This window comes from Oncorhynchus masou, chromosome 30, assembly GCF_036934945.1.
Source record: "Oncorhynchus masou masou isolate Uvic2021 chromosome 30, UVic_Omas_1.1, whole genome shotgun sequence".
In the NCBI taxonomy this organism is placed as follows: Eukaryota; Metazoa; Chordata; class Actinopteri; order Salmoniformes; family Salmonidae; genus Oncorhynchus; species Oncorhynchus masou.
The window spans coordinates 12,990,131-13,016,166 of NC_088241.1; the positions used below are offsets into that span (position 1 = coordinate 12,990,131).

The window sequence follows — 26,036 nt, forward strand, 5'->3', positions numbered from 1 at the left end:
ATGTGTATATATATATATACATGTGTGTATGTATATGGGTATATATATTTACCCCAAAAATATATGGGGGATTGGAAATGATGCAGACAATTACATTGATGGAAGCAACATTGTTTCTGCAATATTAAGCTGATCCACCCCTAAAATAAGAGTGATGACCTTGAAAACACACAAGACAGATAGTTATGTTCAACAAGTATATTATTCTTCCTGCTTTATCTAGCTCTATTTTGGATATTTTACATTGCCTTGCTACCTGATAGCTAATCCATCTCAGATGACGTCCGGGATCGTAAGCATTTACAAATTCTTAACAAGTTGCTGAATAATTGGAATTCATAACATATCATATCATTTTTTTTGCAATTGGTTACATATCAAATGAAATGGATGATTTGTTTATTGTACGTTTTTTAAATTGAACCTTTATTTAACTAATGATGTAGTACACAATGAGCACAATTTTCGTGACTGTTTATGGCTGGTGAGCACTACTTTAAAAACTACTGGTTGAAATTATAAAAAACCTTTGCAGCATCACTTTAATTTGCACAAACTGCATTTGGACGTTTCTGATGATGAACTGCGTGCGCAATTTTTAATGGCGTATAAATTGATGATGATAATGACCCCGTTGTACTCATTGCTTGAGCCCACATGGATTGCATAGACTAGCCAGAGATTATGGAGGAATTTCTCTGAGCTAGCCTACTGGAATATTTTCACCGCGCCCACTCAAAACAGCATTTCGCTCAGTGATGGACCGGGAGAAAGAACTAACCAATAGGAAGCAAGCGCCCAGTCCACGTCGAACTCTCGCATCCATCCCAAACAGGAGGAGGACCACAACCTGCAATTGTCTGTCTGCGAAGTCAGAAACGGAGTATATTTCATATATAAACTGAATGTGTTGAAGGAGAACATTTGATTACATACCGCAGTCGATTAAAGTCGATTTTTTTTGTTTAATTCAAATAATGTTGTGTGCGCAGAACGCCTGATTTCTTTGAGCGATAAGAAAAAGGTAGAATTATTAATAAAACCTATAATTTGCTATAATTTGCTTGTTTATCATTCAAGCAGATAGGAAGAGAACACTCCTGGCCTGTGAATACAAAGGTAATATCAAACAGATGTTTATTGTGATCTATCATTGCATGCAAATAAACTTGAAGAATGCTTCTGTAATATTCACATATGCCATTGATCAAGAGCATTGTTAATCAATAAAAATGATATTTTACAGAATTGAACCTCTGAGGCTAGAATATCTTGAGGCTAGAATATCTTCCACTTTTATGTGTCACCTGTGTTCTTTGATTTATGGTAGCAAGTGCATGTGAGGGACACATTGACAAGTCAGGGGTTACAACAAAAGAAACGTAATGTTGGTTACATTGTGGTGGGGGGGTGTTTTAAAGTGGCAACTATCAGTTATAGCTGCTTCATTTGGCCATATGAATGCATGGAGGGTATTCACTTATTTCTACATTTCTCTCCTTGTTTTATTTATCACGGTTTGTACACAGTATGTAGTTTTTATTTTACTGTCAGTCTCTCTGTTGGTCTGGCCCTAATCAAGAGTAAGACTGTATCTGTTTATTCCTGTAGATGGCAGTGTTGCGTTTGAAATGACCACAGAGTAGATACAGCATCACGTCTACCATTGGATCAGATCAAATTCCCACTAAAATGAAAAAAGGGAAAAATAACTCCTTGAAAAAAGATGCTGTCATGACTATAGAATTGTATTATTATGGAGATAAAACCTTCACCACAATCAGTCAAACTAGCTGACCGAAACTCTTACTAACTTAATACATCCCTGGTAATAGAGCTTTGGACCTGATAAACCTTAGTGGTGGCAGCCTTCTCATTGAAAAGCACTGTGGGTTTTCTGGTTGAGTTGAGCCAGAAAACTCAACCAGAAAACTTGAGCCAGAAATCTCAATCTATATATTTCCATATATAGAGATAGTTCAGCCAGGTTTTAGAACGGCTGCCATGTTAGCGCCCAGATATAACTTCATTCTTGAAATGTTGATGATGTAACAGTACGAGAACGATCTGACAATTCCCTATGAAATTACCTGCTGTAAACAAGCAAAACAGAGCAGTGGATTTGACAGAAGTTTTCATTGATTAGCATTCAATGTGTATCCAAGTCTGTACTGTGTTGTGCTGTCAACAAATTGCATATCTGCTTTCACTGGAAATGTTCATAGGTTTTGAAAACTATCACAAACTAGCACAATGTGGAAGTGTCAAATGATCACTTAGCAACAGCTATGGAGGAGGAAGTGGTGCTGTCGGAATGTTCAGATATATGGCTCTGGTATTTCCTTGGTCCAGTCTTTGCATTGAAACATTGGTGAAAGTGTCAGAACCCCATCCCAAACAAATAATGGACACAAACAACTGAACAACAATATCTCAACACACAGAGGGGAGCTGACATTGTTTCCATGGCAAACATCAGTTCTGGGTGTTTTGTCACCGAACAGTAGTACACTCTCTGGCCAGACTTTCCCACGCGGGGCGAGCCAAGAGTCATGCTGCCTTGATGGTGTTCCAGACCAATATCATTATCAAGCAGCAATACATGTGATTCAGGTACTATACTTGATATTAGCCAAAACGCAGTGGCGTGCTGTGGCATGACGCTCACAAACAAAAGGATCTGTAAGCAATTCTATTTCATTGTAAATAAACAAGTGTCAAATTGTGATTGAGGGAAAACATAAACAATACACTCATTAAGTGTATGCAAAAGGCCTCAACTGGTCAACCCATCTTGTGACAAGTGTACAAGATTTAAGAGCAGACTGCGCACATTGCTTGGAGAGACAGAACAGGCGTGTGTCAATGACCCTTTGAGAGACAAAGACCCATTGAGAGAACTGTTTTGTAACGGGTCCTAACTTTACAGACAGTCTGTACCGCAACAGTCACTAATTGTCCATTGTTGCCAGGGCTATGGGCCAGCGAGGAGTTGCCTCTCGTTCCTGTAGCGTTCCTGTACTGAGCAGGCATGGGGTCTCTGTTCCTCGCAGCAGCCACAGCGACGCGATGTCAGGACCTGTTAAAGCATATACTGTCAGAACACAGACGGACTGTGCCTCACTGTGGTGGATGTTTTGTCCAGATCTTTCCTGTCAGATCTGTCCCAATCCCAGGCAGCCTCTGGCCTCTGGCCTTTCTGCTTTTTATTTGGAAGGATGTGGCCAGTTGAAAGCTCACCATGGTGCAGACTGAGACCAGTTCTGGATTACAGACAAGAGGATATGATGTTGACCTCCTGCGAGCCGTTCTTGCTAAATTCCACATCTGTCGACAAAACATGCCTCCTCTCCCCCAACCCCCCTCCTATTGTACAGTTGAAGTTGTAAGTTTACATACACTTAGGTTGGAGTCATTAAAACTAGTTTTTCAACCACTCCACACATTTCTTGTTAACAAACTCACTGTATAATTCACTGTATCACAATTCCAGTGGGTCAAAAGTTTACATACACTAAGTTGACTGTGCCTTTAAACAGCTTGGAAAATCCCAGAAAATGATGTCATGGCTTTAGAAGCTTCTGATAGGCTAACTGACCTCATTTGAGTCAATTGGAGGTGTACCTGTGGATGTATTTCAAGGCCTACCTTCAAACACAATGCCTCTTTGCTTGACATCATGTGAAAAAAAATTGTAGACCTCTAAGTCTGGTTTATCCCTGGGAGCAATTTCCAAACGCCTGAAGGTACCACATTCATCTGTACAAGCAATAGTATGCAAGTATAAACACCATGGGACCACGCAGCCGTCATACCATACAGGAAGGAGACACAATCTGTCTCCTAGAGATGAATGTAGTTTGGTGTGCAAAGTGCAAATCAACCCTAGAACAACAGCAAAGGACCTTGTGAAGATGCTGGAGGAAATAGGTACAAAAGTATCTATATCCACAGTAAAACGAGTCCTATATCGACATCACTCAGAAAGGAAGAAGCCAATGCTCCATAACTGCCATAAAAAAGCCAGACTAGGGTTTGCAACTGCACACGGGAACAAAGATTGTACATTTTGGAGAAATGTCCTCTGGTCTGATGAAACAAAAATAGAACTGTTTGGACATAATGACCATCGTTATGGTTGGAGGAAAAACGGGGAAGGCTTGCAAGCCGAAGAACCCCATCCCAACAATGGAGCACAGGAGTGGCAGCATCATGCTGTGGGGGTGCTTTGCTGCAGGAGGGACTGGTGCACTTCACAAAATAGATGGCATCATGAGGAAAGAAAATTATGTGGATATATTGAAGCAACATCTCTAGACATCAGTCAGGAAGTTAAGGCTTGGTTGCAAATGGGTCTTCCAAATGGACAATGACCCCAAGCATACTTCCAAAGTTGTGGAAAAATGGCTTAAGGACAACAAAGTCAAGGTATTGGAGTGGCCATCACAAAGCCCTGACCTCAATTCTCATAGAACATTTGTGGGCAGAACTGAAAAAGTGTGTGCTAGCAAGGCGGCCTACAAACCTGACTCAGTTACAGTTAATGTCAGGAATTGTGAAAAACTGAGTTTAAATGTGTTTGGCTAAGGTGTATGTAAACTTCTGACTTCAACTGTAAATATGCAGGCTGGGTTGCTTTTCTGTCCTGTGTTTTCTCTTTTCTTCAGACATTCTCCCTCCTACCTCCACCCCAATGATCACGCCACACCAGTCCCGTAGGCGTCTTCCTTAACTGTCCAACTAGGACCATTATGAAATCCAAAATAAACACAGCTAATGCATCAGAGAGGGGGATGTCATCTGGGACAAATAGCAATGCATTTGTGTTATGTCAGTGGGGAGCAATGGAAAACAGAATTCAGCTCAATTGTACAGCTGCACCCCTCACTGTGAACCCCTCTCCGAACCCCACCCCTCTTCCGACCCCCAACCCACCCGTAACCACTCCTGCTGTTGCCTCATACAGCTCCTCTAACATGGTCCCATGGCCTCCCTCCACGACGCTCGAGTCCCAACTGGACAGCTCCGACCATTAACTCCTGTTGTGTCCCATTTAGGGCTCAGATGTGAGTTCTACACCTGTCGCTGTTTGAGCAGAGCCCAGTCTTCCACCAAAACGACGCCCCCTACCTCCCTTCCTTCCCTGACAAACGGTCCCACCAGCCTCAGCCTCATGTGGGCCGGATTCAACAACAGTTAAGTGGGATGTGCAGCAAGCAGCAAACCGCACGTGCACCCTTCAGGCCTCCATTGCACAACCAGTTTTACCCCCATCTGAGACCCTGGTTTGAAGTGGATAAGTGATGGACTATTGACACAGTAGGGATTGTGAAACATACAGTGATAATTGTGTTAGACTTGTTCATAAGCTGTTTGTTTCAATTTCAAGTGAATGCCACGTGCACAAGTACAGTGAAATGTATTTTTGCAAGCTTTAAACCCAACAATGCAGTGATCAATATCAATGTAGTATTAAAAAATAACATGAGGTAGAACAAAAACACAGATAGCCTTCCTTCGGAAAAGTTCTTCCATCTCCACAGAGGAACTCTAGAGCTCTGTCAGAGTGACCATCAGGTTCTTGGTCACCTCCCTGACCAAGACCCTTCTCCCCCGATTGCTCAGTTTAGCCAGGCGGCCAGCTCTAGGAAGAGTCTTAGTGGTTCCAAACTTCTTCCATTTAATAATGAGGGAGGCCACTGTGGTCTTGGGGACCTTCAATGCTGCAGATTGTTTTGGTGCCCTTCCCCAGATCTGTGCCTTGACACAATCCTGTCTCGGAGCTCTACGGACAATTCCTTCAACCCCATGGCTTGGTTTTAGCTCTGACATGCACTGTCAACTGTGGGACCTTATATAGACAGGTGTGTGCCTTTCTAAATCATGTCCTAACAGTTGAATTTACCACAAGTGGACTCCAATCAAGTTGTAGAAACATCTCAAGGATGATCAATGGGAACAGGATGCACCTCAGCTCAATTTAGAGTCTCATAGCAAAGGGTCTGATTACTTATGTAAATAAGGTATTTCTGAAATAAAATAATTATAAATGTGCAAACATTTCTAAAAACCTGTTTTCGCTTTGTCATTATGGGGTATTGTGTGTAGATTGCTGAGGGGGGAATCTATTTTAGAATAAGGCTGTAATGTAACAAAATGTGGAAAAAGTTAAGGGGTCTGAATACTTTGCGAAGGCACTGTATGTTTAGGGTTAAGGTGACTAGGCATCATGATGTATGATAAACAGAGTAGCAGCAGCTTAAATTAAGATTATATGTGAGTGTGTGTTCATTTGTGTGTGTGGAGTCAGTATAAATGTGTGTGCATGTTGTGTTTGTTGGAGTGTCTGTGTGTGAGTGTGTAGAGTCCTGTGAGTGTGCATAGATAAATACAAGGGACAACTACTAAGACAGTCTTAGTAGCCATTTTGTTAGCTATTTACCAGTCTTATGGCTTGGGGATAGAAGTGTTTTAGGAGCCTATTGGTGTCAGACTTTACCGCTTGTAGTGCGGAAGCAGAGAGAATGGTTTATGACTTGGGTGGCTGGAGTCTTTAATGATTTTCCGGGCCTTCCTTTCACACTGCCTGATACAGAGGTCCTGGATGTCAGGGAGTTCGGCCCCAGAGATGTTCTGGGCTGTCCGCACCACGATCGAGGACGGTGCGGTTGTCATACCAAGCAGTGATGCAGCCAGTCAAGATGTTATCAATGGTGCAGCTGTAGAACGTTTTGAAGATTTGAGAGCCCATGACAAAAAGGTGCTGAAACGCCTTCTTCATGACTGTGACTGTATGTGTGATTTGGAGCGCAAAGAACTTGACACTCTCGTCCCGCATCACTGCAACCCCGTTGATGTGGATGGGAGAGTGCTCACCTCCTTCCCAAAATGTTTTTCCTGTAGTCCACGATCAGCTCCTTGGTCTTACTGACGTTGAGGGAGAGGTTGTTGTCCCGGCGCCACACTGCCAGGTCACAGACCTCCTCCATGTAGGCCGTCTCATCGTCGTCGGTGATCAAGCATACCACCATCGTGTCATCAGTAAACTTGCAAACTTGATGATGGTGATGGTGTTGGAGTAGAGCAACACCATTGCGATTGAGGAGTCAATCGAAATGTAACTCTCTAGGCTAATGTCAGAGTGTACTATACTTGTCCCTCTTGTGAAAGGACTGTATGTTATGAAGCCATTAGCTATAAGCCATTAGGCCATAGCTCTTCAGAGGGGGTTTCAGGGAAATCTGTAGATAGACACAAGGTCAGTGAGGACATACCCCTGGAGGGCTTCCTCTCTCACTCTCTCTGATTGTCTCCTTTTCCTTTCTTTTGGTTCGATCTTTCATCCTTTTATTTGTACTGTATCGTCACTGTGTGTGATGCTGTATATTCACCAATTTTTATGTGTACAATTTTTTCCTCTGCGTTGCTTTTTAATTTAAATGCAATAAAACTGTAATGGATATGTTCCTTTTTAGATTGAAGAATGTGCCTTGACTTCTTACCAATTGACTTCTTAGAGAAAACAGCTACTTGAATCATTGACACCTCAACGCTGTGGTTGTGCTGTTTTTACACATCGGACTCCAGAACTATATTTGAAGTTGTATGAACAGTAAAAAGGAAAATAAATACATTATTTCCAGCACTGAATCTTGTACTGTGAAGTCCATTGTACGAAAGCAAACACATGCTATCTGAAGCCTACCCTAAGGAATACAAAAGGTATTGGCGATGGTCCACTGTCTCTATGACAGGCTTGGAAGCTCAGGTTTTTAAGAAGAGCTGTGAAAATCAAACATTCACCTGTGTTACATAAACTCCATTAAACTCTAGCCTATGCCTACAGTACTTAACACGTTAGGCCCTCCCTCTCAAATTGGGGGACCTCAGTAGAATGGGCAAGCGTTCTATAAACTCCATGCTATTTCTTCAACCATTGCAAATGTGTCTGACTCATACAGCCTCCTGTTGAAACACTTTCCCTGTTTCCCATAGGACGCTGTCATTGGATTTGTTCTACTCCAGACAGGAGTGCCATTCCTACTCCCGGTATTTCAGACAGGCTTACTGACTGTCAAGGTTGTTCACCGGCACCGCACTGCCACCGACTCGACCAGACCTGAACATTGGCTTGATTGTATGCTCAGGACGCATCGATGGGGAAGGACGCCGCAAGAGCAGAGTGGGACAATCCCATGCAATTTGTCCTGGCCTGTGTATCGTACGCGGTTGGACTGGGAAATGTGTGGCGATTTCCATACTTGTGTCAAATGCATGGCGGGGGTAAGCAATATTTATTTATTGTTTAGGTGCAGTGGTTTAATCCATAATCTATTGTACATTTCGGCCAACAGTTATTTTTTATTAAATATAGAACTGCAATATTGGACACTGTGTAAAATTAATGAATACAATTAGTGTTTACTGATTAAAAGTTGTAATGTAGGCTATATGAATAGCCAGTCAGTGCCCAATTTATTCACCTTTATCCATGCGCAATGGCACACTGATGTTGTGCGGTTGTAGAATGGGTTAGTTATTGTTTTACCCTGGGTGAAACGTTGTCAGTTTATTTTCCATTTACATGGAATCTGAACAATTACGATATTGGTTAAAGTCAGTCACATTGTTCAACATTTCTAGTGAGTGAAGGTGTTTACTGTGCAGCCATTTGTTTTCTTCCTCTAAAAGTTAATGGTGCAGGAAATGTGCAATGGTTTGAAAAATTATCTCACTTAGTTGTTAGTTCAATTCGTATTTTTCATTTTCCTCCCCCATAAGTCACTGAGAACTGTTAGTCCTCTCAACAGAGGGTATGGATGTTCCAAAGCGCATATATAAAGGAGCTTTCAAAAGCGCACGCATAAAATAGCTTTCCACTCCAAGTTTAGACTGATACAGATCACATTTTTAACCCTTAACAGGCCCCGTTGTTTATCACAGAATAACAATGGACCCGTTGTTTATCACAGAATAACAATGGACCCGTTGTTTATCACAGAATAACAATGGACCCGTTGTTTATCACAGAATAACAATGGACCCGTTGTTTTTATCACAGAATAACAATGGACCCGTTGTTTATCACAGAATAACAATGGACCCGTTGTTTATCACAGAATAACAATGGACCTGTTGTTTATCACAGAATAACAATGGGCCCGTTGTTTATCACAGAATAACAATGGACCCGTTGTTTATCACAGAATAACAATGGACCCGTTGTTTATCACAGAATAACAATGGATTAACATTTGCTTTTGCATTTCACTTTTAATGGTCTCAACTGATTGCAAAGTTTTACAACAGGTTATGATGTGTTCTTCCATTCATAGATTCATAGAAAATGTTCACATACAGGAGACTCCTTGATGCCTCTGTTGCTTTAAGGCCAATATGTCCATTCTGTAAATACAGGTGTGGTATGCAAGTAGAGTTATTCTGTATTTCTTATTGTAGAGTTATTGCCTTAATGTAACTGTCCAGTGAAAACAAAACACTTGAAAGTTAATATTGTGTTAACTCATACCCAAATAATGTTATTGTCTTATCCTTATACTCGTATTTATGTCCAAAGCATAAATTGGATAAAACACACTTCAAAAACCCAAACTTGTATCTCAAACAGACAGTTAAATTGTTTTTTGCTTTTTCCTCATAGAGTATCAAATCAACAACAATTGTAGACTTATGGTGAAATGCTTATGGGCCCTTCACAACAATGCAGAGTAATAACACAAGGAATAAATACACAAAGTTACGATAACTTGGCTATATACACGGGGTACGGGTACCGAGTCCATGTGCAGGGGTACGAGGTAATTGAGATAAATATGTCCATATAGGTAGGGGTAAAGTGACTAAGTAACAGGATAGAAAATAAAGAGTAGCAGCAGCGTATGTGATGAGTCAAAAGAGTTAGTAAAAAGAAGGTCAATGCAGATAGTCTGGGTAGCTAATTGGTTAACTATTTAGTAGTCTTATGGCTTGGGGGTAGAAGCTGTTCAGGGTCCTGTTGTTCCAGACTTGGTGCATCGGTACCACTTGCCCTGCGTTAGAAGAGAGAACATACTGTGACTTGGGTGGCTGGACTCTTGGACAATTTTTAGGGCATTCTTCTGACACCACCTGGTGTAGATGGCAGGAAGCTCGTCCCCAGTGATATACTGGGCCGTACAAACTACCCTCTGCAGGGCCTTGCGGTCAAGGGGGAAGAGGGGGAAGAGGGGGAAGAGGGGGAAGAGGGGGAAGAGGGGGAAGAGGGGGAAGAGGGGGAAGAGGGGGAAGAGGGGGAAGAGGGGGAAGAGGGGGAAGAGGGGGAAGAGGGGGAAGAGGGGGAAGAGGGGGAAGATGGGGTTGAGGGGGAAGAGGGGGAAGACCATCAAGAGGGGGAAGAGGGGGAAGAGGGGGAAGAGGGGGGAAGAGGGGGAAGAGGGGGAAGAGGGGGAAGAGGGGGGAAGAGGGGGAAGAGGCAATGTCGTGATGTGATGGGGTTGAGGCACAACTCCAACACCATCATTAAGTTTGCTGACGACACAACAGTGGTAGGCCTGATCAACGACGAGACAGTCTATAGGGAGGAGGTCAGAGACCTGGCTGGGTGGTGCCAGAATAACAACCTATCCCTCAATGTAACCAAGAAAAAGGAGATGATTGTGGACTACAGGAAAAGGAGCACGTCCCCATTCTCATCGACGGGGCTGTAGTGGAGCAGGTTGAGAGCTCCAAATTCCTTGGTGTTCACATCAACAACAAACTAGATTGGTCCAAACACACCAAGACAGTCGTGAAGAGGGCACGACAAAGCCTATTCCCCCTTCAGAGGGTAGTGCATATGGCCCAGACTACCCGGACTATTTGCATTGTGTGCCCCCCCAACCCCTCTTTTACGTTGCTGCTACTCTCTGTTTTTCTTATATGCTTAGTCACTTTAACTATACATTCATGTACATACTACCTAAATTGGCCCGACCAACCAGTGCTCCCGCACATTGGCTAACCGGGCTATCTGCATTGTGTCCCACCACCCGCCAACTCCTCTTTTTACGCTTCTGCTAATCTCTCTTCATCATATATGCACAGTCACTTTAACGATACCTACATGTACATACTACCTCAATACGCCTGACTAACAGGTGTCTGTATATAGCCTTGCTACTCTTTTTTCAGATATCTTTCAGATTTCTTTACTCACCTACACACACACACACACACACACGCACACACACACATACCTTTTTTTTGGCACCATTGGTTAGAGCCTGTAAGTAAGCATTTCACTGTAAGGTTTACACCTGTTGCATTTGGCGGCATGTGATAACTAAACTTTGATTTGATTTGTGTGTGGACCATGTTAATTCCTTAGTGATGTGGATAGCGAGGAACTTGAAGCTTTTGACCCGCTCCACTACCTACCCTTCGATGTGGATGGATGCTCAGCCCTGCATTTCCTGTAGTCCACGATCAGCTCATTTGTCTTGCTGACATTGAGGGAGAGGTTGTTGTCTTGGCACCACACTGCCAGGTCACTGACCTTCTCTCTATAGGCAGTCTCACCGTCGTGTCGTCAGCAAACTTAATGGTGTTGGAGTCATGCGCGGCCACGCAGTCTGAGCTGCCTGAGCTTAGTTATGAGCTTGTATGGTGTTTAATGCTGAGCTGTGGTCAGTGAACAGCATTCTCACAGAATACAAGGACCGAGACCACATTCATTATGTAAATGAAGTATAACTATTAAGAATGAGAACACATTTTCAAGGGTTCAATTCTCGGGCCGACTCTTTTCTCTGTATATATCAACGATGTCGCTGTTGCTGCGGGTGATTCCCTGATCCACCTCTAAGCAGAAGACACCATTCTGTATACTTCTGGCCCTTCTTTGGACACTGTGTTAACTAACCTCCAAACGAGCTTCAATGCCATACAACACTCCTTCCGTGGCCTCCAACTGCTCTTAAACGCTAGTAAAACTAAATGCATGGTTTTCAACCGTTCGCTGCCCGCATAATTTTAAAATCTGGGTGTCATGTGAGTCTGAAGCTCAATGCATCACCTTATAGATGATGTGTGTGTTTTTGTCTCTGCTACTGCAGGTCAGGTGTTTTGAATGGTAAAATATACTGTATGTGTGTCCTTTTTCTGTCCTCAGGTGGGTTCCTGATCCCATACATGCTCATGCTGGTCCTGTTGGGGGTACCCCTGTTCTACATGGAGTTAGCCATTGGCCAGAAGATGCGTCTGGGCAGCATTGGAGCATGGAGAGCTATTAGCCCCTATCTGGGGGGAGTGGGTGAGTACTAAATATATATACAGTGGGGAGAACAAGTATTTGATACACTGCCGATTGTGCAGGGTTTCCTACTTACAAAGCATGTAGAGGTCTGTAGTTTTTTTATCATGGGTACACTTCAACTGTGATTGACTGAATCTAAAACAAAAATCCAGAAAATCACATTGTATGATTTTTAAGTCATTAATTTGCATCAAGTTTTTAAATTTGTTATTTCTATTTTCTACATTGTAGAGTAATAGTGAAGACATTAACATTTTGTTTAACACTTTTTTGGTTACTACATGATTCCAAATGTGTTATTTCCTAGTATTGATGTCTTAACTATAATTCTACAAAGTAGAAAATAGTAAAAATAACCCTTGAATGAGTAGGTGTGTCCAAACTTTTGACTGGTACTGTATATATTATTTATTTATTTATTATTATTATTAATACTTTTTTGGACAGAGGACACTGCACATAGAGTGCAACACATGTATGGGTGCACATTGCCATTAAATAAAGTACATAAACTTGCCTATAATTTATCACATTACACATATTTAAATATATGGTTTTGTTACATTTAGGCCAGTACTTTTGTGTCAAATGTACAGTGTTGGGGAAACGACTCTAAAAATATAGTATATAGTTTAAGCTACCAATTACTTCACACTAGAAGAAAAATATACTTTACTTAACTAAAATTACTTTGAAAAAGTAGTTATTATCTGTTTATAGTTTAAATGGATCTATTCCTCTCTCTGCTGGTTCCAGGTATGGCCAGTGTTGTGACCTCCATGTACCTATGCCTCTATTACAACGTCATCAATGCATGGAGTTTCTGGTACCTCTTTCATTCATTCCAGGTTAGTTCCAGTCTCACAATGTCAAAATTCAAATTATTTGACCTACATTCAGATGTATGATGCGATCATAAAATGTAGACAATCTTCAATAACTTGTTACAATCTTATTGCCAGATGTATCCAGAACCAACAGAACCAAAGCCATCACTCAGCTTTGAGTGCACACTATTGGTCCTGTGCAGACTGTTTTGTTTGGAATCTTAGAAGACGCAGTTCATTGCTCTAGTGCTATCTGTAACATTCTGTGTCTGACCTGACCTGTGCTGTTTCCTCCCACTCTGCTCCAGTCGATCCTGCCATGGGCAGAGTGCCCGGTTAACAGCAACCTGACCGGCCCTGTGGAGGAGTGTGAGCGGGCCACGCCCACCCAGTACTTCTTCTACAGAGAGACCCTGGACATCTCCGGGTCCATCGAGGAGAACGGAGGGATTCACATGGGACAGGCGCTCTGCCTCCTGCTGGCCTGGATTATTGTCTACCTGTTCATCGTCAAGGGAGTCAAGTCCACCGGGAAGGTGAGAGGTCAAGAGTTCAGCTCTGGAACGATGGACAGGGTCAGGACAGTTATAGCACCCTTATGTCATACTAGCTGCAGATCTAGTGGACATAGGTCACTATCGTCTCCTATGTCATACAGGTAACTGCCAAAAGAAAGGAAACACCAACATAAAGTGTCTTAATAGGTTATTGGGCCACCACGAGCCAGAAAACTTCAATGGACCTTGGCATAGATTCTATAAGTGTCTGGAACTTTATGCAGCACCATGCAGGACCATTCTTCCACGAGAAATTCCATTTGGTGTTTTGTTGATTGTGGTGAAAACGCTGTTGCAGGCACCACTCCAGAATCTCCCATAAGTGTTCAATTGGGTTGAGATCTGGTGAATGAGATGGCCTTGGCATATGGTTTACATCGTTTCATGCTCATTCAGTGACGCCTCATCCCTTGTGGATGGGGGCATAGCCATGGTGGCAAAAATAATGACCTGCACCAGTATTTGTATACATGACCCTAAGCATGATGGGATGCTAATTGCTTAATTAACTCAGGAACCACACCTGTGTGAAAGCACCTGCTTTCATTATACTTTGTATCCCTCATTTAGTCAAGTGTTTCCTTTATTTTGGCAGTTACCTGTATTTTTACTGAGCAGAGGAAAACATTCAGCTGAGAGGTGACCTCGATAACAAAGGAAAGGGTCAAGAAAGTTCTTCGTAATGGCGAGACAAGGTACAAACAGTTCAATATTCTATATGGTCAGATAGTTGTCCATCAAGGCCTGGCGAATAAAACAGTCAAAGTTTTTGGCTGCAGTTTGCCAACTCAGAATTATGGAGCAGGGAAAGGAGAAGCAGATCCAATGGATCTTTACTGAACTGAGGAAAACATCTGCTGAGAGAGTGAGGGGGCATCTTGGGAAAGTTTTGAAAACCTTGGCCTACTTCATTACAAAACTATCTGGAGTAGGAGTCTCTGAGGAGACAAGCCAGGGTGAAAGTAAAGGATACCGTGTCAACACAGACAGAGAACTGTTTTCTGGTCTGCTGTTCACAGTGGACTCATGGCAGAACCGGTGTTATGGGCGGGCCCTAGGGAGCCTGGCCTGCCCTGCCGTACCTCCTTGCCAGTCCAAATAAAATATTGAAGTATTAATAAATGATTTATCCGAGACACGCACGGACACAAAGACACATCAATCTCAGATAAAGCATCTGAGCGGGTGAAACAGCAGTGAAACAACCATGGCTCCGTATGTGTAGACCATGTATCTGATGCTCTCTGGACAAAAGGAGTACAGCATGACTTACATTTTCTGTACACACACCATCAGATACATCTGCTGTATTGTTTACATTTACATTTTTACATTTTAGTCATTTAGCAGACGTTCTTATCCAGACGCTCTTATCCTGAATAAGCCCAATGTCTTTCTATGGGCACAATATGCAGATATAAGCTTGTCGCCTACATTCCCGCCTTTGGGACCACGACTCACATTGTTAGTGCAGAGATGAGAATCTCGTCATTATATACAAATCTCTGGTTTCAGCCACTTGCGAATTAGAAAGGAAACTGTTCGATGCTGACTTCCCCTATAGTTAATTGATGTTTTGCCAAAATTATATAATTACTCCTGTCTAAATAAAATAATTAAAAATACTTTACCAGAGAGCTTGACTTAGCCACAGAGGATCATTAGCATCTTCATTTTTTAAACTAGCTGTGGATTGTTTCAAATCACAAGTGCTGTTGGCCCTATTTGGGAAGCCAGCAAATTTGTCAGCGCGCGTGGCAATAGGCCTAGCTGATTATTGAGTTGCGGATGCCAGTGAAAAGCATCTACAAATGTGTGAAGATAATGTGTCTTGAGTAGCATTTCAAATGTTGAGACAAGAATAAGGGGACGGGTGAGTGGCGAAAATATGGACATCTGGGTCTCTCTCCAGAATGCACTCAGCTCTCAAACATGTGCTCCAATGTCTTCCAACAATTCTTGCACATTCATTGTTTATTGGGTGAATTGTTTTCCCTTTGATTGCTTATTTTGATAAATTCCCCATTATATACAGTATGTAACCAGTAGGCCTAATAAAGTAACCGTTAATCCCTGTCATTTGGTTACATACATTTCTGTTAATTCATGTATTACAGCAACTTACCGTTCTCATTTTTGGAGTGGCAACGTTGTTTGCAGAGTTCACAACCTGCTACACTTGTGAGAAACAGGTTTTGGTTTATTTAGGAGTTTTGTCCATTTTTTTCAATGTTTTTCGTTTGGAGTGCTCCGTGTGGGAAATGAGCATGTGTATGGTTTCTCTGTCATAACGTAGAGGGAGCGCACACGTCTCAGCACGCCAACCTGCTCAATTTAAACAATGGTGCACTTCACTAGCGACAGCTCAAGTCAAGACAGATTGAAAGGGAGGCAGACAGGCAGAGTAGAAAGGCTAATGCGATTGAAAAAGCAGAATTTTCACAAGGATATTTTCTACTGTTTTAATTTGTTTTAGGCCTATTTTACTTAGTTGACGATGGAAGTTATAGGCCTACTGCTGCATTGGCCTATAGGCTAACGCTGAGTTCCATGTTCTTTTTCTTTAGCTGCCAATGGATCACAGTGTATCTATGTGTCCATGTGGCAAAGGCTGGTGCTCTTGCATTAATTGAGATTTTTATCATTTTAATTCAGATTTTTCTGATTAACCACGTGAGAGTAATTTTGAGAAACGAAAACGTTATTATTTAAATGAAGCTGTTCCACGTAAAATAACTGTCATGCAGATCGGTAGAAACGGTAGGATAAATTGTAAGCTTCCCCAAACTTGAAACTCACGAGCTGCCTATGATCTTTATTATAACACGCAAGAGGTCCAGTGAAAACTGAATCGTTCTGAGTCATTCTGATTCGTTCTGACAAGGGGCTTTTGATTTTGATCTAAAATGACCTAGAAGAGGTCACATTTTAATCATCACATGCTTCATAAACAACAGGTGTAGATTAACAGTGAAATGGTTTCATACGGCCCTTCCCAACAATACAGAGAGAAATAATAGAAAAGTAATAGCATCGTTATCAATTGATGGAAAGATATACACAAACAAGTTCACTTTCACCTACAACTTCACAGTAAATTCAATGAGCAACATTATTTGTGTTGGCAAACAGGCAACCAGTGCAGCATAGTTGAACTTTGACCCTGAATCCCCCTGCTGTTTCTGCCCTCTCTAGGTGGTGTACTTCACAGCCACATTCCCCTACCTGGTCCTCATCATCTACCTCATCCGTGGGGTCACCCTTCACGGAGCCATCAACGGTGTAAAGTACATGTTCACACCCAAGGTATGAATGATTAGATGAATGAAACAATGCTATTGATCAAATCAAATCAAATCTTATTGGTCACATACACATGGTTAGCAGATGTTATTGTGAGTGTAGCGAAATGCTTGTGATTGTAGTTCCGACAGTGCAGCAATTTCTAACAAGTCATCTAACAATTCCCCAACAACTACCTAATACACACAAATCTAAGTAAAGGGATGGAATAAGAATCAGTACATATAAATATATGGATGAGCAAAGACAGAGCGGCATCGACGCGATGCAATAGTTCTATGTTTTCACAGCCAAGGTATGGTAGCTCATGTACATTGTTCTGTTATGTTTAATCCTGCTTTACACATGTGTGTGTGCCATTACTAATGTGTGTGTGTTTGCTGTCGCAGATGGAACAGCTGGCTAAACCCACCACGTGGATCAATGCGGCCACTCAGATCTTCTTCTCTCTGGGCCTGGGCTTTGGATCCCTCATCGCCTTTGCCAGCTACAACCAGTACAACAACAACTTTGAGAAGCAGGCCATCGTCGTGTCCATGGTCAACAGCGGCACCTCCATCTTTGCCAGTATCGTCACCTTCTCCATCTATGGCTTTAAGGCGACCTTCAACTACGAGAGCTGCCTGGAGAGGTGAGGCCCTGGGTGGGGTCGCGGTCTGGTTGGTTGTCTCAATGACTTTGGCATTGAACTTTCAACTCATAGAAGTAGGTAACACCAGCCAGCAGCACTCATCCAGTACAAACGTGAAAAATTCTAGGTCAAACATATACAATTCATTTAACGTCTGTAGACTGTAGCACTTTCTGCAGACATACAGATGGAAGAGATGACAGGTGCTTGGACTGGGGAAAGCATTGGAATCTAGATCAGCAATGAGAGGAATTGTATATGGTGCTAGATATACTGTATGATTCAGATGAGAAATGTCATTTCCTGTGGCGTAGCATGCAGCCCCACTAGGCGGGGAGGTTCCAACCAAAAAATGTATAAATGTCATAAGCCATGACAAAATGTTTAGAATTACAGGAAATTAGCTATAAAACTGCTAAATCTTCTGTCAACCTCATGGCAAAATGCGTAGAATAGCAGGAAGTTACCTGGCCCACCCCACCCCATCTAAAAAAAGTTCAGAGAAACCGCACTACACCACTTGTCCTTTTCATGACACTGACATTTCTCTTCTTCTCCCAGGGTGCGACTGCTGCTCCTGAACACCTTTGATCTAGCGGAGGACACCATCAGTCTGGAGAATGTCAACCACTGGATCGCTGAGCTGAATAGGACACACCCAGAACAGTTTGCCAGTCTGGGAGGTAGGCTGGAGACCTGTGACCTAGAGGCTGAACTAGACACGGTAGGTCATGATAACACACAACTCAAATGAACTAATAAACTCAAAAGGAAAACTTGTGCAAAATACTGATAAGACAACTTCATTTACTATTTCTCTTAGTGCTCGATTCAATCTGAATCGCAGAAGTTCTGCGATATAGCGAGATTGATATTTAAAGGCAGTGTTCCCGCGTTCACGGTGACTGCTGCATATATCGGCTCAATCCGATCTAACCTTAAAATGTTTGCACTATAGCACAGAACTTCTGCAATATGGATTGAATCGAGCCCTTAATCTAACAAAATACCTCTGGTTTCCTGACAATATGTTATCATGTAGCAACAAAACGTATTAATTTTACTGTGAGGCAATAAAAACTTTACTCACCATTCTATAAATTGTTAATATTTTAGTAATAGTTCAATGTCACCTATACAACTTTATTTGACTCTGTGGTGGTGGTAGTGAGATGTGGCAAGTTTCATTGGTTGTTGCAGTTACAATTAATGTTAATATTTAATTTTCAATTGTCTCCTGGATTTTCCATTTTGTCTTTAATAAACTATCCCACTTAAGTTTCCAATGGAGGAAAGCAAAAAATGAAATACTGACTTTAGCCACTTTTGCACTATGCTCTATGCTCTCTCACTCTCTCCCTCCCTCCCTCCCTCCCTCCCTCCCCCCTCCCTCCCTCCCTCCCTCCCTCCCTCCCTCCCTCCCTCCCTCCCTCCCCTCCCTCCCAGGCTGTTGAGGGTACAGGCCTGGCCTTCATAGTGTACAGTGAGGCCATTAAGAACATGCCCGTGTCTCAGCTGTGGTCTGTGCTCTACTTCATCATGCTGCTGCTGCTGGGCATGGGCAGTATGCTGGGCAACGTCATCGCCGTCATCACCCCCCTCAGTGACTTGAAGTTCATCAGCCACTACATGAGCACCAAAACACTCAATGGTGAGAGAGAAGGGGTGATGAGGGGAAGAGTGGAAGGGGGGTTAGGGTTGAGCTACGGTGTGGTCGTGAAGCTAGGGTTAGGGTTGTGGTTGAGGGTAAGAATTGAGCTAAGGTATGAACATGAGGGTTAGGGTTGATCCTTGACCTTTAGGTTGGTGTGTCTGTTCTGCCTGCTGCTTGAGTTAGGTGTGTGTGTGTGTGTGTGTGTGTGTGTGTGTGGCTGGGTGCGACAACTACATATCACAGTCGTAGTAAATAAATGTTTTCTTAATAAAGAAGTTTTCAGCAAAGTCAGTGCTAGTAGGAAAATACAAGTGAATGTTTTTTTTAAATGTCTTATTTATTAACTTATTTGAGATATTATTTGATGAGATGAGGTTTTCAGACATTTTCAGAAGACGGTCAGGGACTCTGCTGTCCTAACATCGGGGAAAGCTGGTACAACCATTGGGTTGCCAGGACAGAGATAAGCTTGGTAGACTAGGCTGAGTGGGCCAATCCTGTCGGTCTGGTGTGTGTGACTAACAGGTGTGTTGTCATATCCTGTAGGTCTGGTGTGTGTGACTAACAGGTGTGTTGTCATATCCTGTAGGTCTGGTGTGTGTGACTAACAGGTGTGTTGTCATATCCTGTAGGTCTGGTGTGTGTGACTAACAGGTGTGTTGTCATATCCTGTAGGTCTGGTGTGTGCGACTAACAGGTGTGTTGTCATATCCTGTCGGTCTGGTGTGTGTGACTAACAGGTGTGTTGTCATATCCTGTCGGTCTGGTGTGTGTGACTAACAGGTGTGTTGTCATATCCTGTAGGTCTGGTGTGTGTGACTAACAGGTGTGTTGTCATATCCTGTAGGTCTGGTGTGTGTGACTAACAGGTGTGTTGTCATATCCTGTAGGTCTGGTGTGCCTATTCTGCCTGCTGCTTGGCCTGGGCTTCACCACCCGCTCTGGGAACTACTGGTTCACCATGTTCAACGACTATGGAGCCACCTTCTCTCTGCTCTTCATCGTCCTTGTTGAAGTTATCACCGTCTGCTACATATATGGCATCAAAAGGTGTGTGTGTGTGTGTGTGCAATATTGACAATGAAGAATGACTAATTTCAGAAACTTTCTAAGCATCATCACCTTGCTGTGTGAAATCAAAAAAACTAGCATTTTTCATCGTATAGTACCTTATCTCCAAGAAACAATAGTTGAGCTGAATTTATTTGAAACAGTTTCTACTGGAGAATGTGTAGCCCTACTGCAGTTGTGGTAGCAGCCAGTAGAGTTCGATCTTTAAAGTACCTCATAAAAGCTCTATTGTGACCAGTAATGCCAAACAACACTTAGCATAATCCTCCACAAATACCTCACATTCCTTTCACTCTTCTCTCAAGCTTTTGACTTGGTTGTATTGTAGTTTTTAAGTTGGTCTTGTACTGTTTATTAAAAGAAAAATGGTTTATGAAGCATATAAGCAATTTCCTTTGAATGTTGAATTAATGTTTAAACTAAAATACCAAGGTTGTCTTTTGCCCGTACAAAATATATGAAAGTATTTTAGGGAAGGGAAAGGGGATACCTAGTGAGATGCACAACTGAATGCATGTGTCTTCTGCATTCAACCCAACCCCTCTGAATCAGAGCGGTGCGGGGGGCAGCCCTAATAGACAGAGTCCTCATGTCAATGCTCCTGCAACCTTTCCCTCTCCAGGTTCGAGAAGGATGTAGAAGACATGTTAGGTCATCGTCTTAATTGGTACTGGAAGATCATGTTGGCAGGAGTCAGTCCCATCCTCCTCATTGCCCTGTTCATCTTCTACATCGTCAACTACATCCAGGGAGGAACGCCCACATACCAGGCCTGGAACAAAGAACTGGTAAGGCCTCTCTTTTTGTCTCCAACATCTTATCAATAACCCTGTCATTACACTAACAAGCACTTGGACCAAAAAACTGGTAAGATAAGGTATTACTTTATTAATCCCCAAAGGGGGATTTGATTGTACCAGTCATACACGAATGAAAGAAAAGTACTGTAACAGAATACGATGCTTCGGGTTTTATTCATGCACCCAGATACAATGTTGATCTCTGCCTGTCCTGTTGTCTTCCCTCTCCTCCAGGGGAAGTCTGTGGTGACGGAGTATCCTCCCTACGCCCAAGCCTTCATCGGCCTCCTCCTAGCCTCCTCTGTCTGCTGTATCCCTTTGACGGCCCTCTACACCTACTGTAAGAAGAGGAACCTGGCCAGTGGGAAGAGAGAGCGCACTGTCAGCACTGTGTCAGCGTAAAGACCGACGTATTGGTTGACAGACAGAGTGACACAAGGCAGATCTGCTACATTACGGCTCTGAGACTGACTGGACCCGCTAGTTATAGGATCGACAGCCTACCTTACGTATCATGGCTGTCTTAACAGAACAGTACCTCACTCTCCTGGTGCAGTGGTTCATGCCACACCACAAACCAAAGGCCCTCTTTCTCCCCCCGGGGCAGGCTGGCTCTGTCACTGTGCTGCTAGTGGACAGACCGCCAGATTTGTATCTAGTATTAGGCCTAGTCGTCCTTTGACAACTAACATTTACTGGGTGATATTAACTTTTGTATTTTGTAGCTGTGGTTCTGAGCAGGGCTTAGAACTACGTCCAAAATATTTCAGAAGTGAAGAACGAACAAATACTCTTGTCAATGGTTTATTGCATTGTTTAAAGGCCCAGTGCAGTAAAAAACGTGATTTCCTGAGTTTTATACATATTTCTAGGCTATGAGGTTGGAATAATACTGTGATATTGGGAAAATTATTATAATCCCCTTTTAGTGTAAGAGCTGTTTGGTGGGATGGAGCGTGGTAAATTAGTTAATAGACCAATAAGAAAGAGAGATCCAAACCTCTGCATATAACAGCTTAGTTTTCTGTTTTCTCCTCCCCACTCAGATCACTCCAAGACAGTCCTAGCAAAATTCTTGCCTGAGAAATTGCTCTTTGCTAAGTAGCTATTTTCGTTTATTTTTGACCATTTTAAATTAAAACAATCACAGTAAGGTACTTAATTGTAACCCATCAATTATTTGATATTGAGATAAAAATGGCTGCATTGGACCTTTAATGTTAGCTATCAGTCACAGATTTTTGAGACACAGTGTGTCAACCCTCTTTATTTAAAGCGCCACAAAATGTTTAAGATATTTTTCCCTTAAATGTCATTATGGTGAAGTATGTTGTATCCCATTGGTTTACTGTAGCTATTCTGTAGATTACTCAATGAGTTGTGAGATATGTTGAGTGCCTGGATGTACAAGGCAGACCTTTGTCTGACTCGGTTATGACTGAATACAGTCTGACTGGTGTCAAATGACCAAGAACAACTTGTAGCAATAGCTGTATGTTTGCAAACATACTGATAATTTCACATATAACGAACAAATCTCTATGACCAGGACCAAGACCATATCTATACCTATGGGCTTTGTTGTCAATTCCCCATTAGTGACTTCTAACCAGGATCGTACTCAGTAGGGTGCAATGTAACAGAATGTTCAGATACATATATATTTTGTAGAACATACAATATTTTCTGTCTAATGGAATTGGAAATCATGTCAGCTCTATAGGAAGCATTTCTTTCTGCAACATTCCCAGAACGTTTCACCTCCTGAATGCGTGAAAGTATCTGTGCTCTTCTAAATAGAAAGTACTGTAGTGTTGCACTGCTGTTATAGAATCCATATCAACTGGACTTAGGATACAGCCCAATGGCTATGCACCAATGTGCTGTGCATATTCACAAACAAAAACACAATGTAGGCCTACTCTTTTTACAGTCAAATGTATGGGTTTGCACAGAAATAATTGCCAAACATCTTGTAATACTGTGAGCATTTTTAATGTGAACAATTTGAAACAATAACAAGGGCGCAACTTTCACTGGGGACGGGGTGACATGCCCCCCCATAATCTGAAATTGCATTTTTGTCCCCTGCCGGTTTTGTCATTGGAATGTGATACAAAATGAGGGAACTGTGTGCTTTAGGACCATGCAGAGGCCTCCGAGTGGTCGGGTAGGTGTTTATTATGTTGAGTACAGGTTGGTGTTAGTGTGAACCAAGTATTGGTGTGAACAATTATTATTTTAACTGTTCATATGTGTGATGTGTTCATATTTTATAAGTAGTATTTTCTATGGTGAAATTATTTAAGACATGAAGACATTTTAACCATTGGTATGACTGAACAAGTTACACATACAGCAGCCAGCCTGTTGCAAACCAGGCATGTCATTCAGTCCTACAAGCTAGTATCCAACAAGGATGACACATTTCAATGGCGTGAAATCTGGATTTTTTAAGTGCTTGGTTTGACAAGCTTTGTACTTTATAATACCATTGGATGTATAGACCACAGAACTATAGTGAACAAAAATATAAACGCAACATGCAACAATTTCAAAGATTTTACCGAGTTACAGTTCATATAAGGAAATAAATAAATTAGGCCCTAATCTATGTACTTCATATGACATATGACTGGGCAAGGACACAGCCATGGGTGAGCCTGGGAGGGTATAGGCCCACTACTGGGGAGCCAGGCCCAGCCAATCAGAATGAGTTTTTCCCCACAAAAGGGCTTTATTACAGACAGAAATTCTCCTCAGCATTGCCTCAGACAATCCCGCAAGTGAAGAGGCCGGATGTGGAGGTCCTGACTAGCGTGGTTACACGTGGCCTGCGGTTGTGAGGCTCATTGGACCTACTGCCAAATTCTATAAAATGACGTTGGATGCGGCTTATGGTAGATAAATGGACATTACATTCTCTGGCAACAGCTGTGGTGGACATTCCTGCAGTGAGCATACCAATTGCATGCTCCCTCAAAACTTGAGACATCTGTGACATTGTGTTGTGAGACAAAACTGCACATTTTAAAGTGGCTTTTTATTGTCCCCAGCAAAAGGTCCAACTGTGTAAGGATCATGCTGTTTAATCAGCTTATTGATATGCCAGAACTGTCAGGTGGATGGATTATATTGGCAAAGGAGAAATTCTCACTAACAGTGATGTAAACACATTTGAGCACATTCGAGAGAAATAAGCTTTTTTTTTGCATGTGGAAAATATCTGGGATCGTTTATTTCAGCTCATGAAACGTGGGACCAACACTTTACATGTTGCGTTTATATTTAGGTCCAGTATAGTATGGGCCATCTGAGAACCACCTGCATGAAATAGCGTGTTTGTCTGAAGTTAAGCACTTTTTTTCCTCTGTCAAAGACTGGAATGTAGTCTTGTCTTCAGCCTAGTGAGCTGAGGTTTAAGGCTGAATATAACAGGGTCATTCTACAAATATTTTTGATATTTCAAGTAGACATTTTAAAGCCTGCTACATTAAATGAAGTGCCCTTTAATACAAACTACATGGAAAATGTAATATATCCTATTTTTATATATGAATAAATTCTCACTAAAGTGCCAAAAATTGTCATTTTGAAATGGCCCACATCATGTTTTTCTGACTTCTCTGAAGATTTTAACACACAACCCCAAAATGTCCCTCCCATGTCACTGTAAAGCCTGAGATATTTTCTTGCATTAGTGATTAATTTACATTTGTCTCACATTTTAAGGTCAACCCTGTTATGTAAACTAGACACATTTTAATATGCTGAAAGTATTTCTATTAAATTATATATTTTTAAAGAAATACTGAACAGGGAGCATGCTCCCGAGTGGCACAGCAGTCCCGAGTGGTGTAGTGGTCTAAGACACTGTATCTCAGTTCTAGAAGTGTCACTACAGACACCCTGTTTCAAATCCAGGCTGTGTCACAAACAGCCATAACTGGGAGTCTCATAGGGCAGTGCACAATTGGCCCAGCATCATCTGACTTTGGCTGGTGTAGGCTGTCATTGTAAATAAGAATTTGTTCTGACTTGTCTAGCTAAATAAAGGTTAAAAAAATAAAAAAAAATTAAAAAATTAGCGTTGAGCATAACACTTCATGCCTGCTACCCATACATGGGCTAGAAATGTTTTAACATGTTTTGTTTTGTTAAGCTTGTAGGGGGTTATAGCTGATTTAAGATAAAATTGTCCATCCTGTTACGGTCAACCCTGTTACTTTAATTGCCATTTTTTCTTAATTTGACCTCTTGATTGGGAAAAACATGTTTTTTATGAATTGAAACGTTTGCTCCTTCTGACAGAATGATAATATAAAATATGTTTTTTTTTACAGAATAACACTACCCAAATGTCACTCTTTTTGTGGAGCAAACCAAAGGGTAATATAAACAGGAAAGTGTTTTCTCCCAAATCGCAATAGCCAGTAATAGTTCCATACTTCCAATAGAATGACCAAGGTCCACCTTTTCAGTAGAAATTCATTTTGTGTATATGAGATAGACTAGTTATATTTGCAATATCTGTAGTCTTTTTCAAGATCTGTATGGAATTAAAAGCATTTAGTACTATTTTGTTATGAAGTGTCAACACTGTGACTCTGCAATATCAGAAATGTACTGACGCACGCTATGGAAATGTACTGACGCACGCTATGGAAATGTACTGGCGCACGCTATGGAAATGTACTGACGCACGCTATGGAAATGTACTGACGCACGCTATGGAAATGTACTGACACGCTATGGAAATGTACTGGCACACCCCTATGGAAATGTACTGGCACACGCTATGGAAATGTACTGACGCACGCTATGGAAATGTACTGACACAAGCTATGGAAATGTACTGACACAAGCTATGGAAATGTACTGACACAAGCTATGGAAATGTA

At 41.9% G+C, this 26,036-nt stretch overlaps 1 protein-coding gene across 2 annotated transcripts; it reads left to right on the forward strand.

The window, feature by feature from the left end:
* Positions 1–776: 776 nt before the first annotated feature.
* Positions 777–25,713, forward strand: LOC135522072 (sodium- and chloride-dependent transporter XTRP3-like). Of its 2 annotated transcripts, XM_064947993.1 has the most exons (12): positions 777–1,119; positions 7,996–8,283; positions 12,149–12,289; positions 13,049–13,140; positions 13,428–13,655; positions 16,872–16,982; positions 17,369–17,610; positions 18,172–18,334; positions 19,057–19,261; positions 20,155–20,314; positions 20,958–21,123; positions 21,370–25,713. In XM_064947993.1, the coding sequence occupies exons 2-12, from the start codon at positions 8,157–8,159 to the stop codon at positions 21,535–21,537; spliced, it is 1,803 nt and encodes a 600-aa protein (XP_064804065.1). In that variant the 5' UTR covers positions 777–1,119; positions 7,996–8,156; the 3' UTR covers positions 21,538–25,713. The 2 variants fall into 2 exon arrangements, with proteins under 2 accessions (XP_064804065.1, XP_064804064.1); XM_064947992.1 differs by lacking the exon at positions 777–1,119 and having other exon boundaries at positions 7,883–8,283.
* The last annotated feature ends 323 nt before the right edge of the window (positions 25,714–26,036 follow it).